The sequence below is a fragment of the Ovis canadensis genome, chromosome 3, assembly GCF_042477335.2.
Source record: "Ovis canadensis isolate MfBH-ARS-UI-01 breed Bighorn chromosome 3, ARS-UI_OviCan_v2, whole genome shotgun sequence".
Taxonomy (NCBI): Eukaryota; Metazoa; Chordata; class Mammalia; order Artiodactyla; family Bovidae; genus Ovis; species Ovis canadensis.
In genome coordinates, this window is record NC_091247.1 from 177136970 (window position 1) to 177153787 (window position 16818).

Below are 16818 nucleotides of genomic sequence, written 5' to 3' on the forward strand. Positions count from 1 at the left end.
CTCTTCTATTTCACATTTACGAGGAAATGGATGCACAGATTGATTAGGTAATTAGTTCAGGGTCATACAGCTAGAAAGGAGCAGGACAGAATCTGGACCTCAGCAAATAGACCATTTCTAAAGTCTGCCTTAGACTGAGACTTAACCATCACGAATTTCATCTCTTGCTAGACAGGTTCAGAGGCTATTTATCTTAGAGTAGTAAAAGTAGTAATTACTAGTAATAGTAACCTTAGTTATGGGACATAAATGAAGCCATAGAATAGGATAGGGAGAAACATTTTTCCTTTTTCTTGGTAAGAGAATCTAGGCACTGACTGAAAAAATTTATAAGGCATGATTTATCTGTTCTGTATTTCTAAAACAGATCAACCTGAAAATTTTCTATTTTCTTTCCTTTGCATCAACTTGAGTGTATGATGACAAAGGTGACAAAGGTACTCTTTCACATATCTTTTTAATTCACTGCATTTTTTAAAACTAATTTTTACAAGCTAAGAACTAATTTTTACAAGCTAGAACTAAGAACTAAGTCTTGGTTATATAAGCCCTATCATCATTTTTAAAAACTTAGATTTTTAAGAAGATTAAATAATCACTAAGAAGTAGCAAACAAATACTATTTATTTGGTAATTATCTGGCATTTTCTTCAGTTTTATAGACTTTCTAAAATTCAGTGATAGTCATTTTTGTAAGAAAATAGCCAGGTTCTCTTCTCCCTTATCAAGTAAACTGTTTTGGTTCAAAGTTACATACTCTTAGTTTCCAAACTTATAAACACAAGCTAATTGAGTAACAGTATATTTTCTGATCAGTACTTATTCCTATATTAACCTCAGTTTTACTCTTTGTTCAGTGCAAACAGATTTAGACTACTTCTTCCTACAGTTACATATGTTTGTCTCACTACCTAGGGCTAAAAAAAAAAGTTTATGTTTATACTTTAAAAGAGAAAAGAACCGTCTTTACTCAAAGTTCTTGGCTTAGGCTTAATATGTACCTAATATTCTAAATAAAAGCACACTCTTTCCTTGGATGGTGCATTTTCTTCATCTCAGACTTTCCCCTTAAAGCAAGGCTCCTTAACTTTTATGTAAACATGATTCCTAAAGTGACAGAAGTCCTCTTTAACAAGGTGGTTGATTCCACTTATCATATCTAGCTAAATGTAGTTGCAGCTGGTTTTCTAGCTGTAGTGGTGATAGGTTATAGTGAGTCACCCTACTCCAACCAGTGCCCCTTGTGACCAATGGCATGTACTCATGAGGTAATGGGTCAGAATTCAGGCTCCAGGCTGTGGTTGAGGAGCAGCTTTTCTGTAAGACAATGTTAACTGTTACTGGAATTCTACTCTAAAACTTGGCACCACCTTACAGCTGAATGTTTCTCAACATTTACAGACAATGACGTGCGCTCAAACTTGCTAAGTGAGATACATCAAGAAAGTACTGGAGGTCCTAGGGGTTCTCCCGTTGGTAGTCATCCACTAACTTCTTAAAAAGGTGATACCTAAATGGGATCTTAAAGAATATCAAATCAGCCTGGCCAATAACATGGGGGAAGGAAGTTCCATGGGGAAGAATACAAACTTTCAAAGACACCAGGAAAATGGTACAGTCAGAGAACCATATAAGTAGTCTGCTACAGCTGTAAGAGACAGGGATGCATGGATGATTAGCAAGAGATGAAGCCAGAGTCTTGATGATAAATGCATTTATTTGCAATTCTAAGATGTCAGAGCATATGTTAGGGGCAGCAGAGAGTCACAGGAAGACTTGTATGTATGAACAGATGAACTATATGAAGACATCCACTTAAGTTTTTAGTGATGGACTGAAAGAGAATAGAAAACCCAAAAGGAGCAATTAAAATAAATCAGGTGAGAAATGATGAGGGCTTGAACTAAACAGCAATGGCATGCAGGCACATGGTCAGATATGAGATTAAAAATGAGAAAGCCACAGTGACTGACATAGTGAGGGGAAGGGAGGAGGGCAGAATCAAGGGTGACTTTCAAGTCGTTAGTGTGGTTAGCCAGTTGAAGTAAAGGATTATGAAGGAGTTTTAGGATAGGCAGGGGATGCAATGCAGCCAGGAGGGGGTGGAGGGAATGGAGAAATAGCATATGCTAATGCTCACAGGGCTGCTAGTTTCCCATTTATTACATTTTCTCCAGAGAGAAAAAATTATCATTTTAAAGGTCATTTTAGCTCTCTGTTAGTACAGAAGCTCTACGGTGTATTTCCAGAAGTAAAAAAGGGGTCATGGTCAATGTTAGATATATTTACAACATATATTCCAATGAGTACCAAAATGGATTGGACCCATATGTTCAAATCACATTAAAGTATGTGTCACAATCCATCTGCTTTTAAACTGTGTCAGAAACAATTTCCAGAACAAATGCCAAATATCCTGGAGATGTTTGGTTCAAATTACCAATCCATACCATTGTACTTGAACTGTTTGCTACTGAAATATATACTAAATGGAGATACGTGCAGGAAATCTGTTCTTCTAGACTTCAAAATATGTTTTTAAATTTCACATTTTGAAACATAAAATGAGAAAAAGATTGCATTTATGAAAGAAAAAATGCATACATTTTCTTGAAGGGCTCAGAGCCAAGAAGAATTCCAAAGTATACTGCTAGTATAGTATGAACGCCTGGAGAGCTAACATAGCTAAATACATTGGGATGAACTAAAACCCCCATACTGGAAAGACTCTTTACATGTGTCTAGATACTTGCAAAAGAGAATAGTTCTGAATAATCCATTAAGATATTTCTTATCCAGGATGAGCTGTGTAGCCAGGTTTGCCTGGATGGAATAAATAACTGTCAAATTTCTGAGTCACAACTTTTCAGCATTAAAAAAAATTTTTTTTTATAAAACTCACACAAACAATATCTAGTTCCATAATAACCATTACTATAGACTTACTCTATTTATTTTCCCATCTGGCTCAACCTACGTCATGTAGAGTAAATTTTCTATATACTAAGGTTTTATACATAAAAAACTGCAGAGAGACTAAACAACAACAAATTAAGAAAAAGAGGATGGGGAGGGATGGAGAGAAAAAATGCCTCACAGAAAGAAAAGGAACAATGCTTCTTGTGGATACTACTGCTGTGAAACAAAAATGTCATCAATTTCCATCTCTTTTGCATATACAGGTTTATCACCAATTTATTGAAAATACTCCTAAACTGCTTTAAGGCTAGTTTTAGTAGTATAGCATAGATTTTTCACTTTTTAAACACAGAAGACACATTATTTGTGGAGGAGGTTTACTTGACCATAAAACAATGTACAGGAAAAACATATATAGAGCTTGAAATGTTTTTATGAAGACTGATAAATTCAACACCTTGATAGTAATATCATTATATCAGAAGAACTACTTACTCAAGAAGATCTGGGTCTAGTCCTTCTGATATCATTTTGTTTCTTATTGCCATCACTGGAACACCCTAAACAAAGAACACAAGATAATTCAATTATTAAATATGCCTCCTTCATAAAGACATACAAATAAACCAGTGGAATAGAACTGAAAGCCCAGAAATAAACCCAAGCAACTAATATTGGACAAGAGAGCCAAGAATACTCAGTGGAGAAGAGTCTCTTCAATAAATGGTGCTGGGAAAATTAGATATTCACAGGTAAAAGAGTAAAACTTGACCACTATTTTGTACCACCCATAAAAACTAACTTGACATGGGTTAAAGACTTAAATATAAGACCCCAAACCATGAAACTCCCAGAAGAAAACACAGAAAGCTCCTTGACATGGGTCTAGTAATGGTTTTACAGAAATCATACCTAGAGATTAAGAGGCAATGTTAAAAGTAAACAGGTGAGACTACATCAAACTAAAAAGCTACACAGCAGAAGAAAACATCAGCAAAATGAAAAGACAACCTATGAAGTGGGAAAAATATTTGCAAATCATATTCCTAATAAGAGGTTAATATCTAAAATATATAAAGAATTCATAGAACTCAAGAACAACAACCAAAAAAACAATTTAAATAAAAAATGGGCAAAGAACTTGAATAAACATCTTTCCAAAGAAGATATATGAATGATCAATAAATACATGAAAAGATGCTCAACATCACTAGCCACTAGAGAAATGCAAATTAAAATCACAATGAGATATCACCTCATGCCCGTTAGAATGGCCATGATTAAAAGATAACAAATGCTAGTGTGGATATGGAAAAAAGAAAACCCTGCACACCATTTGTGACACTGTAAACTGGTACAGCCACTGTGGAAAACAGTATAGTATATAATTCTCAAAAAAATTAAAAGGAGAACTACCACATGGTCCAGCAATTCCAGTTCTGACAGCATATCCCAAAACCCCCCAAACACTAACTTGAACCGATGTCTGCATCCTCATGTTCATAGCAGCACTATTTTTAATAGCTAAGACATGGAAACAACCAACATGTCTACTGAAGGATGAATGGATCTACACTCAATGGAATATTCAGCCATAAAAACCAACAGAATCCTACCATTTGTGACAACATGGGTGGATTTTGAAAGCATAATGCTAGGTGAAATAAGTCAGACAGAGAAAGACAACTACTGTATGATCTTACTAATATGTGGAATCTAAACACAAAACAAAAAGCCAAACTCCCAGACAAAGAGATCAGACTTGTGGTTCCAGAGACAGAGAGGAGGGGCAGGAGTAATTGGAGGAAGATGGTCAAAAGGTACAAACTAGTAAAAGTTATAAATAAATATGGACTAAGGATATAATGTACAACAGGATGACTACAGATAATACTTTTATATGATATGAAAGTGTTAGTCACTTAGTCGTGTCCGACTCTTTGCAAACCCACTCTTTGCAACCCCATGGACTGTAGCCCACCAGGCTCCTCTGTCCATGGAATTCTCAAGGCAAGAATACTGTAGTGGGTAGACATTCCCTTCACCAGGAGATCTTCCCAACCCAGGGACTGAAACCAGGTCTCCTGCACTGCAGGCAGATTCTTTACCGTCTGGGCCATCTAACAGTAAATCCTAAGAATTCTCATTACAAGTGAACTTTTTTCTTTATATTGCAGCTATATGAGGTTATGGATATTAACTAAACCTATTGTTATAATCATTTCATGACAAAAGTGAACTAAAACATCATACATCTTAAATTTATATAGTGATGTATGTCAATTATTTCTCAATAAAACTGGAAAAATATAGAAGCCAGAAAAAAGGCCTCCTTCTACATGGTTCATTATTTTAAATAACTCTTATTTTGCTTTTATATTAATATGTGCACAGCACTTGAATAATCTAATAAGGTATATATTTTAAATGACTTAATGGAATCAGTGCTATCCAATACCACATAAGCCCAAATTAAATCATTTTAATTTATCCATTACTGATTCTGCTGGATAGAAGCCAGATATCATATTCTCACTCTTCTTATATCACCAAAAAAGAGAAAACACTGATAAGTCAAATGATTAAGGCCTTGGCCGGGATGGTGCCATGAACACTTAACAATATGAATAAATGTCTTTTCAAATCAAGATTTCAGGGCCTTCCCCTCTTAAGTATAGCTATGTCAATGTTCCTTTCATAAGCAAACGGTCCAATTTCACTTGGACACATTACGCACAAAGGTCAAACAGAATTCAAGAACTCTTCTGGGATTACATTATATATTGTCTCGATACCAATACAAACACAATGTAATGATAATCCTAGAAGTGTGTAAGTCACAAAAATATTGAGAACATGTGAATTTGAAAGTTCAGGGTAAGAACATTAAAACAGAAGAGGATATGTCAGAAATAAATATAAATTTACTTGAAAAGGGGGCTGATTTGATATAAACATTTATTGAAAGCTCACTTATACAGCTCTAAGGGGAGCAGATGCAATCAAGTCTCTTTGTCAACTCCTCCGCTTTTCAAAAGATGAGGAAACATTAATCTGATGTGTTAAATTTTAGGACCTGGATTGTATCACCTTCAAAATAAGTGAGGTCACCAAGCTTTAAAATGTTGTACATATGGTGGGGACCCTTCTCCCTCATATTGCTTCATCCCACAAGGCAGAAAGGGTAAGCTGAGCCAGGGTCCACATGGGAAAATCTCAATCACCTCTCTATGGTGTTGTGTGCTCTTCTCTTTGGCCCTCCCTTGTCACTAGTCAGTTGTGACATTCAGTTTTGAACCTAATGTATAGAAGAGGCCACTCCAGTCCAGTTTCACAGAGCCTTACCCGGAAGTTTCTGGGCAGTAACCTAGATAAGGGTCCCCTGCTTTCTTCTGCAGTTGTTCCTTGTATGTTTTCTGGTCTCAGGGATCTTACAGGGTGAAAATAAATTTACTGGGGTTAGCAGTAGAATTCTAATATCACAATCCCACACCTCAGTATTTAACACCACAATGGTAGCATAGTGCTTTATGATGAGAAAATAAAGACACAATCAGCCCCTGCCATCAGAAAGTATAGTCTAATAGATGTGTTAAAAAGATGATCACAATACAGTCATAAAATTGGTAACAGAGATCTGCACAATGGACAAGGTGAGATCCAAGGAAAGGAAGACTGAGTGAGAAACAGCAAAGAATTCGCTGAGGTCTTAAAAGAGGTGACGGGAATTTATTAAAAACAAACAAACAAACACAAAGACTTAGAAATATGTATAAATCTTCAAATAATCTATTATATATAAGCTTGTTTCAAAAATATTTTAAAGAACAAATATAGGTATTTCTCTTCAGAAGGCTGATTTTATTTTACATTTCACCCAATAAATATGTATTGAGATCCAGGCAAGTATATATAAAAATATGAGAGTAAAATGGCTTATAAATTTATATGCAGAGATTTCAAAGTTAATGATCTGTCACCGAAGTGGTACAGTTCAGTTTAGTCGCTCAGTCATGTCTGACTCTTTGCAACTCCATGGACTGCAGCATACCAGGCTTCCCTTTCTGTCACCAACTCCTGGAGTCTACTTAAACTCATGTCCACTGAGTTGGTGATGCCATCCAACCATCTCATCCTCTGTCGTCCCCTTCTCCTCCTGCCTTAAATCTTTCCCACCATCAGGGTCTTTTCAAATGAGTCAGTTCTTCCCATGAGGTGGCCAAAGTACTGGAGTTTCAGCTTGAGCATCAGTCCTTCCAATGAACATTCAGGACTGATCTCCTTTAGGATGGACTGATTTGATCTCCTTGCAGTCCAAGGGACTCTCAAGTCTTCTCCAATACCACAGTTCAAAAGCATCAATTCTTTGGCACTCAGCTTTCTTTATAGTCCAACTCTCACATCCATACACGACTACTGGGAAAACCATAGCCTTGACTAGACAGACCTTTGTTGGCAAAGTAATGTCTCTGCTTTTGAATATGCTGTCTAGCTTGGTCATAACTTTTCTTCTAAGGAGCAAGTGTCTTTTAATTTCATGGCTGCAATCACCATCTGCAGTGATTTTGGAGCGCCCCCAAAATAAAAGTCTGTCACTGTTTCCATTGCTTCCCCATCTAGTTGCCATGAAGTGATGGACCGGATGCCATGATCTTAGTTTTCTGAATGCTGAGCTTCAAGCCAACTTTTTCACTCTCCTCTTTCACTTTCATCAAGAGGCTCTTTAGTTCTTCTTCACTTTCTGCTGTAAGTGTGGTGTCATCTGCGTATCTGAGGTTATTGATATTTCTCCTGGCAATCTTGATTCCAGCTTGTGCTTCAACCAGTCCAGGATTTCTCATGATGTACTCTGCATATAAATTAAATAAGCAGGGTGACAATATACAGCCTTCATGTACTCCTTTCCCAATTTGGAACCAGTCTGTTGTTCCATGTCCAGTTCTAACTGGTGCTTCCTGACCTGCATACAGCTTTCTCAGGAGGCAGGTCAGGTGGTCTGGTATTCCCATCTCTTTCAGAATTTTGAAGTTTGTTCTGATCCACACAGTCAAAGGTTTTGGCATAGTCAATAAAGCAGAAATAGATGTTTTTCTGGAACTCTCTTGCTTTTTGCATGATCCAGCAGATGTTGGCAATTTGATCTCTGCTTCCTCTGCCTTTTCTAATTCAGCCTGACCATCTGGAAGTTCATGGTTCAATACTATTGAAGCCTGGCTTGGAGGATTTTGAGCATTACTTTACTAGCGTGTAAGATGAGTGCAACTGTGTGGTAGTTTGAGCATTCTTCGGCATTGCCTTTCTTTGGAATTGGAATGAAAACTGACCTTTTCCAGTCATGTGGCCACTGCTGAGTTTTCCAAATTTGCTGGCATATTGAGTGCAGCACTTTCACAGCATCCTCTTTCAGGATTTGAAATAGCTCCACTGGAATTCCATCACCTCCACTAGCTTTGTTCGTAGTGATGTTTCCTAAGGCCCAATTGACTTCGCATTCCAGGATATCTGGTTCTAGGTGAGTGATCACACCATTATGGTTATCTGGGTCATGAAGATCTTTTTTGTATAGTTCTTCTGTGTATTCTTGCCATCTCTTCTTAATATCTTTTGCTTCTGTTAGGTCCATACCATTTCTGTCCTTTATTGAGCCCATCTTTGCATGAAATGTTCCCTTGGTATCTCTAATTTTCTTGAAGAGATCTCTTGTCTTTTCATTATAGGGGACTGGAATGCAAAAGTAGAAAGTCAAGAAATACCTGGAGTAACAGGCAAATCTGCCCTTTAAGTACAGAATGAAGCAGGGCAAAGGCTAATAGCATTTTGCCATGAGAATGCACTGGTCATAGCAAACTTTGTCTTCCAACAACACAAGAGAAGACTACACATGGACATCACCAGGTGGTCAATACCCAAATCCGACTGATTATATTCTTTGCAGACAAAGATGGAGAAGCTCTATACAGTCAGCAAAAACAAGACCAGGAGCTGACTGTGGCTCAGATCATGATCTCCTTATTGACAAATTCAGACTTAAATTGAAGAAAGTAGGGAAAACCACTAGATCATTCAGGTATGACCTAAGTCAAATCTCTTACAATTATACAGTGGAAGTGAGAAATAGATTCAAGGGATTAGATCTGATAGAGTGCCTGAAGACTATGGACAGAGGTTTGTGACACTGAATAGAGATCTTGACACAGTGATCAAGACCATCCCCAAGAAAAAGAAATGCAAAAAGGCAAAATGGTTGTCTGAGGAGGCCTTAACAAATAGTTGTGAAAAGAAGCGAAAGGCAAAGGAGAAAAGTAAAGATATACCATTTGAATGCAGAGTTCCAAAGAACAGCAAGGAGAGATAAGAAAGCCTTCCTCAGAGATCAATGCAAAGAAATAGAGGAAAACAACAGAATGGGAAAGAAGTGGGACAAATCTTGCCAAATTAAGTTCAAATTATTTTTAATTACAATCCTTATTTTTAAAATCAGAAAATGTATTAAAAATTTAATCCTTACTTAAAAAGAAAAAAAGCCCAGAAAAGAGCGCTGCAGCAAGAATCAGAGATGCCTTCTACAACTATAATCTCTTATTTTGGCTATGGAGGAAAAAAAGTTGAGGTCTCTATAGCTTGCTAGGTTAGAGGAGGCTGGGAAAGCAATGGCTTTCAGATTCACAGGTTACCAGGAAGACTCTCTTGTGGAAGAGGCAAGGCTGCCATTTACAGGCCCATCTACATATTCACCTTCATAACTGCTACGTTTTATAAGTTTGTTATATCTAATCTATTAAGACTCTGATAGCAACAGATACTTTAATGCATCCTAAATACTAGATGGATGAAAATAAATAGCATCATTGTAGAATTCTCTTTAATACCATACTTCTCAAAACAATACTGCAATCTTTTAAGGTATTCTGCAAAGTGAAATATGGTAGGTTTAGAAGACAAAGGAGATAGAAGACAAAATTTTGGACCTTTTGCTAGCTTATGAGGTTTAAGGATAAATGAAAGATAGGGAGAAAAAATGCAATTATTTGCTTTAGGGCATCCAGTGTGAACAGACTCTAACATTTGGAATAAAGTATGCTCAAGATTAAAACCTGCACCACTTTAAAAATATATTACCTGGAGCAAAGACTTGAAAGATTTTGAAATAAAATGTACTTAATAATAACTTTTTAATAAAAATTATTTAACAGTAGAGGAGAAAGCTGATCACTTGAAATACAAGTTTGGAAATTTTTAGTTGATAATTTAAATGCCACTCAACTCTTTTGTATAACAGGGAAAGTTAGGAGTTTGAAACATTGCATAAAAAACACTGAAGTGCTCGGGAGAAATGGGAAAAGAACAGAGTTAAGGTCATACTTTAAAAAAAACTTTCAGTTTTTATTAACTATGGTTTGATGGTATAAGGTCTTTGAAACTCAACTACATGATTTATTTTTTATAATTTAGCATAATCCACAGGATATCATTGGAAAGGTTATATAAATAAGTTATAAAGCCGAGAAAACAGAAGGGAGGAGAAATGAGGATTGAAAAAAAAGTTTCCTAAAATATAGCAGAGAAAGTGTGTACGGGATTGGAGAGGGGAGGTAGTGGGTGGAAAGGGAGAACTGGGGAACAGGGAAGTTGGTAAAATTAGAAAAGCTTCCTATTTTAACATTAGTTTCATGGAAATGGTTACAGTATAAGAGAAGCCTGAATCTGTAAGCTCTGTATTTTATCCTTAGTTTCTTAAAACTGGTTACATCATGAGAATATAGGTATTATCAAAATTTGGTGCATCTTTAGTCATTTCTGTATATTAATATAAAGAAAAATACATATAACTATCTTACCCTATATTAAAGACTTTACTATTATCATTACCTTAACACAAATCTGATTAAAGCACAATACAAAAATAATTTGGCCTATGTTCCAAACAATCTATTTCAAACAGATTTGCTGCTATGTTTCCAGAGATGTTGCTTAGAAAATGCTGTTTTGCTATATTCTTCCTTAGAGGTTAAGAAACAGTCTGGTTTGTTAGACATCAAAAAGAAGCGTCCAATTTCTGATCTCCAAAAGACAAAGCTACTGGTGGTCTAAGGAGGACATGAGAGACCTCAAAACTAAAGTCTACTAAACTGTGGGATTATTTTTGGCAAGTGATAATGGTAGTTGGTCCAACATAAGTAATGAAGAAGAGAGAAGGCAGCCATAAGCCTGATGTTCCAAAAAATCATGTCTGTATTTGCGTCACTGGAGAAAGTGTGTAAAGAAGCCACACTAATGAAATTATGATGGCAATACTAATAGTTAAACACTACTTTCTTATATCACAAAAACTGTTGGGAGGCCTATAGGACTGCCAGTATTTACATCTATTTATTATTATGTTAATGAAAACCAAGATACTAAATTCCTTTATAAATCCTGTTGAAATTCTCCTACAGTTTAAGATTAGAAGAGGGAGGGGGGAAAAATAACCCTCTTACTCAATCTAACAGAAATAAATGACTTTCCTTTTTAAAAATAATAAGACACATATTTCCAAGTTTTTTCCTCTCAGTTTATGAGCTTGTATATTAAAGATGGAAAATATGTTATCTCCTATTTAGGTAAACAATAAGGATCTATGGAGTTGATAGGTAGATGGTACTTTTTGTTTTTGGAAGGAAGAGAGAGTGAGTAGGAATTGAAAAAAATGCTACGAGTTAGAAAAAAGCAGCCAGTCCTCCAATCAGGCTGTGTTTACTTAAATTTTAATTTAGGTAAATGGACTCAACCATTCCTTTGCCTTCTGATTTGCAATAGTGCTGTATTTAAAATATCTATATTCCATTATATGCAATATAAAGTATTACATTTAGAATAAACATTTTAGGTGAAATAGTCTATATAATAAATAAATGTTTACTGAACAAATAACATAAAAACAATTACATGCTCAATTATCTCTTTGTGAAAGCTTTCCATGAAGAGATATAAAATTTATTTAAATAAATCTCTTATCTTAATCACTGTAAAATGGATGATGGCTATCTAAAAAAAAGCAAGCTTCATTTCTAATAGTGTACAGATTTAGAAAATGCTATGACACTGATATTAACTCTCATACTGCTGCCACCAAGGGTCATTAATTTGAACCTAAAAATGTGGTCAAAAAAGAGGCTCACAAATCTTGCTAAGCTGCTAAGTCACTTCAGTCATGTCCAACTCTGTGCGACCCCATAGACAGCAGCCCACTAGGCTCCCTGTCCCTGGGATCTCCAGGCAAGAACACCAGAGTGGGTTGCCATTTCCTTCTCCACAAATCTTGACTAGCACTAAATACAGTGGTTTCTATGGAGCTAAAAGTAATTTCTTTTTCAGTGATTATTTCAAGTGATTATTAACCCAGTGAGAAAGTGTTTCTCACTGACTGCCCATCAGATATCTTTAAACATGTAAGAACAAATCATATGATAAAATGGACAAAACTGACACCAGCCATGATGACCAAGGCCCAGGCAGTTATTATTACTTCATTCATGTTAGCAGTTCCATCTATAGCTTTTAGACCTTAACGTAAATGCCTATCAAGAAAAACCCTTAAAGAAATTATTTCAAAAACTGAGGGATCTATTATGATGAGATAATTCGCAATACAGCTGTATCAATTTCCTCATGTGTTGATTTTTCCCCAGGATATTCCTGTAATATGTTAACTATTAGGTGTAATGACCAAAAAAGCACATGATGTTTTCTTTGTACTCAGGTAATTGTTGATTTCACAGTACTCTGTGGAAGACTCATTTTCCCCCCTTCATTATAATGCAATGATAATATCTATAATTTGAAGTCTTGCTTTGTTATGTCAGTTAATGCTATAACTCCATTATAAACGTCAGCTACACTACAATCTCTAATTTCACGCAAATGATATTTGTTCTCTGAAATATGTATTAATAGCATTTTCTAAATTTAATTATACTTTTGCTTTCTAGCAATTAAAAACATCAAAAGAACTTAGCAAATCATTCTGGAATTTGCTGCTTAAAAGTGTAATAAATTCAGATGGACTCCTGTTCAGTTTTTGAAAACTTATTATTATATATGCCCATTAAAAAGGACTCAGTGAAATATCTGCAAATATGGCAAAAAAAGCTAAACACATACCAGAATTCTTAGTAGTTAATTATAAGGATATTCTACTGATCAAAATCACAGAATATTTACTTTTGAATAGTCTGATGGTGGTAATGTGTTTGAATTAGTGTTTCAGGAGTCTTTCATTCAATGGTCCTAGTGATGCATTCAAAGAAAGATGACAAAGATGAGGCATTCTATGAGGGTTCAGAACCACAATGAAGGGGACTGAATCAACTGGTCATCAGCACATGGTCTAACCAACCAACTGAATGAAAGTCATTCGTGAACTTGGGCTAGAAAACAGAACAAGAAGAGAGAAGTTAGGATGCTGTCTTATGAAAAACTTTGGTAAAATATATGTACATCTGGAATTTTTTTAAAAAATTGCAGTATTAAGATAAATACAAAAGAGGTAGATATCTTCAGGTAAAGGAAAAGATAACTTTCATTTTTTTTCCAATAAAATTAAGTATTTTAAAATCTACTTTATTTCCCTTTAAAACATACAGTTAAATATATTAGCATTTTCTCCAAATTATAGCATAATACTTACCAAAATATTAACTCACAAATGATGTTATCAATTCAAGACAAATTATCTTCTATACTAGGACTGACCACCTCCTTGTGAATGCCTATGCTGAGATCCTTGTTAGAGTATGGTACTGAAAGTGGCCTTCCTGGGACTTCCCTGGTGGTCCAGTGGCTAAGACTCCATTTCCCAGTGCAGTGGGCCTGGGTTTGATCTCTGATCAGGGAACTAGATCCCACAGGTCGCAAATAAAGATCCCATATAGGATGACAAAGATGCAACACAGCCAGTAAATAAACTTTCAAAATTTAAAAAAAAAAAAATGCTTTCCTCAAGTTGATGGTCTCTAAAACCTCTATGACACTTTATCCCACCTGAGGTGAGCCCATTTAGTTATTAAAGCTCATTTGCTTCTCTGGTCTTTACTTTTTCTCCCATTAATTTACACATCTTAGACAACTTCTTTATAGTTAAGGTGAAAATCGCAATATTTCTAAAAAGAGTAAGCAACTACTTGATTTACTTAACTATTATTTCCTCCTTACCAATCTGTAAAACTTTTATGTGAGGGCTCTTACTTCTGTCATAGGTGGTCAGCAGGAAAAAACATAGATGGGGAAATCAGTTGGGTAACTAAAAAATTACCCAAATTATAGTTGGTTTCAAAGTAAAAGAACCATAGCACACATTTCAGCAAGCATTAAAAACTGTCATTCTTAGTAAATCTTCAAAAACTTCCTTATGAACTTTAATAGTGGTGTACTGTTCTTTCTGTCACAACTTCTATCATAAGAGTTAAGGAGTTGTTTACATTAGTTGGAATGAAAGATATGAAGTCAAAAGATAAAAATATTTTTCTGCTAAATCCCCTGGTCTTTATTGTTTCCCATTTATATATCACTTAAAAAAAATCCCTAAAAATTTTTTTAAAGGAAATTCCTACTAAATTTAAAACTACCTTAAGCCTATCCACTAAAAATTATCTCCCCTTTATTAGATTGCTTACTTCTACATCTTTTTCTTTCTTTTGTGCACTATTATGGTGTTATAATGAATGTAACGCAGATGAAGTAAAGTTCATTGGTGCTTAGCAAAATAAATAAACTGAAACAAGGAATTAAATCTGAAAGAACTGTTTCAGATAAACTGTCCCACACATTACCTGAATTATTTTACTTATGAGACTGAAGATACAAAATATGATGTAGAGAATAAATTCTTGCAGAAATATAATCTTTTCATATCTACTCTTAAGAAAAACTGATGTGACAAATTCAGCATCCTATATTTATTACCTTATCAATTATTTTTAAAAGAAGATTATTTTGTCTTCCCAATTCTCTTATGTGGCACTTATTCCTCCTTTAAAAAGTTTTTATTTACATTAATTCAAATTATCTGATACATTACTAAACAACAAAGAGTTCATACGGCAGCCAAATAACCCTCTACAACTCAGGCATCTGTGTAGATCAGGTTGTTGATGTGTGACCATTCATCAAATATGACTAAGAATTCTAAACTCTCCTGAAGTATACAGTTTAAAACATGTATATGTTTCTAGAGATTATAAACACCATAAATAAAAAGTTATGGTTAAACAACTAGTTCCCATAAACAAATTATTGAAATCAATACTTTCATGGCAACTGAAGGCTATACAAGGATAGCTATAATAAAAAAATATGGTAGCATTAACATTCTGAGCTGTATGGTTATGGGCAAAAGTGGTATTAGTGAAGATTATATGAGGAACAGATAAGCATCAAGGCAGGTGAATCACCAAATGGATACTGACAATCATCCAGCTTAGTAGTCTCTGCCCACTACATGCATTCCCTTCAGTGTTGTAAGGAAAACAAGAAATCAGGAAAACAGATACATAAGGAAAAGCAAAAAATTTCGAACATGAATTTAGCAGTATTATTGTTTACTGCTCTAACAAAAACATGTAAGAAAAATAAAATAGCAAGGAATAAACATAAGAGCAAATACATCACAAAAGCAAAATTTCTTAACTTTAAATGTGTTCATGGCAAGACTGGTTCTGACCTTCCAAACTTTCAATTTCAAGACAACATGGGAAGGATTCAAAAGACAGCTAAAATATTGAAAAATCATAATCTGGAAAACTGGCATGATAATTCTTTACATGTGGTTTCCTTAGAGGCTGGTTCACTGAGTTTAGCAGAGAATAAGTAATTTCAGTAGTGCTTTTTTTTGTTCTTTGCCAAATACAATGAAAAGTACCTGTTTCTAGGTTTCCTAATTACTCAGGCCATGGCAAAGCATGGGTTATTACCTCAGGGGCTCTCCATTGGCAGCTAATTGTCACATTAGCTTAGGAAAAATCTTTATCCAATCTTTCGTTTGATGAAAGACAGAATGTAGAGGAAACAGGATAACTGTGGTCACTGAGTTCCACTGTGTGTGCTCAGTGCTCAGTTGTGTCCGAATCTTTGCCTATATACCCTATGGACTATAGTCCATCTGGCTCCTCTGTCCGTGTGATTTCCCAGGCAAGAATACTGGAGTAGGGTGTCATTTCCTTTTCCAGGTGATCTTCCTGACCCAGGGATCGAACTGTCTCCTGCACTGGCAGGTGGATTCTTTACCACTGCACCACCTAGAAAGCCCTGAGTTCCACTTAATGTCAACTCAAAGTAACTACTCATGTGGTTTATCATTCTGCTAAGCTTTGCTTCTTTCTTTCAAATGGAAAGAAAGTTATAGTCAAATGGAAATGGAACTGGGAAGGAAAAATATTTTCCCTTTTCCATTTTCAAAGTTGGCTAAATTACACAATTAAACAGACAAATATGTTCACTTTTATCTCTTCTTTATCTACATTCATATGTGTGGGTAATCAGTCACCGTCCATGCCAGCTTTTACCTTCAATGAATAGTGTGATACTAAAACACCAGAGAAAACTGTCTGCCCCTAAACCTTTATGTAATGAAAAAATATTGACCTTGATACTGATCAGTAAACGTTAGCTATTATAAAGGAAACAAAACACATATTAAAATACCTACAGAATTAAAAATTTTTTAAAGGTGACATAGAGTTGTTAAAACTACATCTGCAATAGAGCTTTCCATACCTTTGACTACATATGAACCAGCAGCTCCTCCTTTTGACTATATTGTTAATCAGTGATGAGAAACCTATCCTGGAACTCTCTACACCATGATAAGTCACATGGAGGTCATATCACAAAGGAGGTTTTAAAGCCCTGAACCACTCTTAA

General features: G+C 35.3%; 1 protein-coding gene across 2 annotated transcripts in view; it reads right to left on the reverse strand.

Annotated features, from left to right (window-relative positions):
- The window catches only part of WASHC3 (WASH complex subunit 3), a 56412-nt gene that overhangs the window by 18275 nt on the left and 21319 nt on the right, over nucleotides 1–16818 (reverse strand). For both annotated transcript variants that reach the window (XM_069585174.1, XM_069585175.1), the window contains exon 6: nucleotides 3415–3479. In XM_069585174.1, the coding sequence (XP_069441275.1) occupies nucleotides 3415–3479 (65 nt within the window). The remainder of the gene's footprint in view (nucleotides 1–3414; nucleotides 3480–16818) is intronic.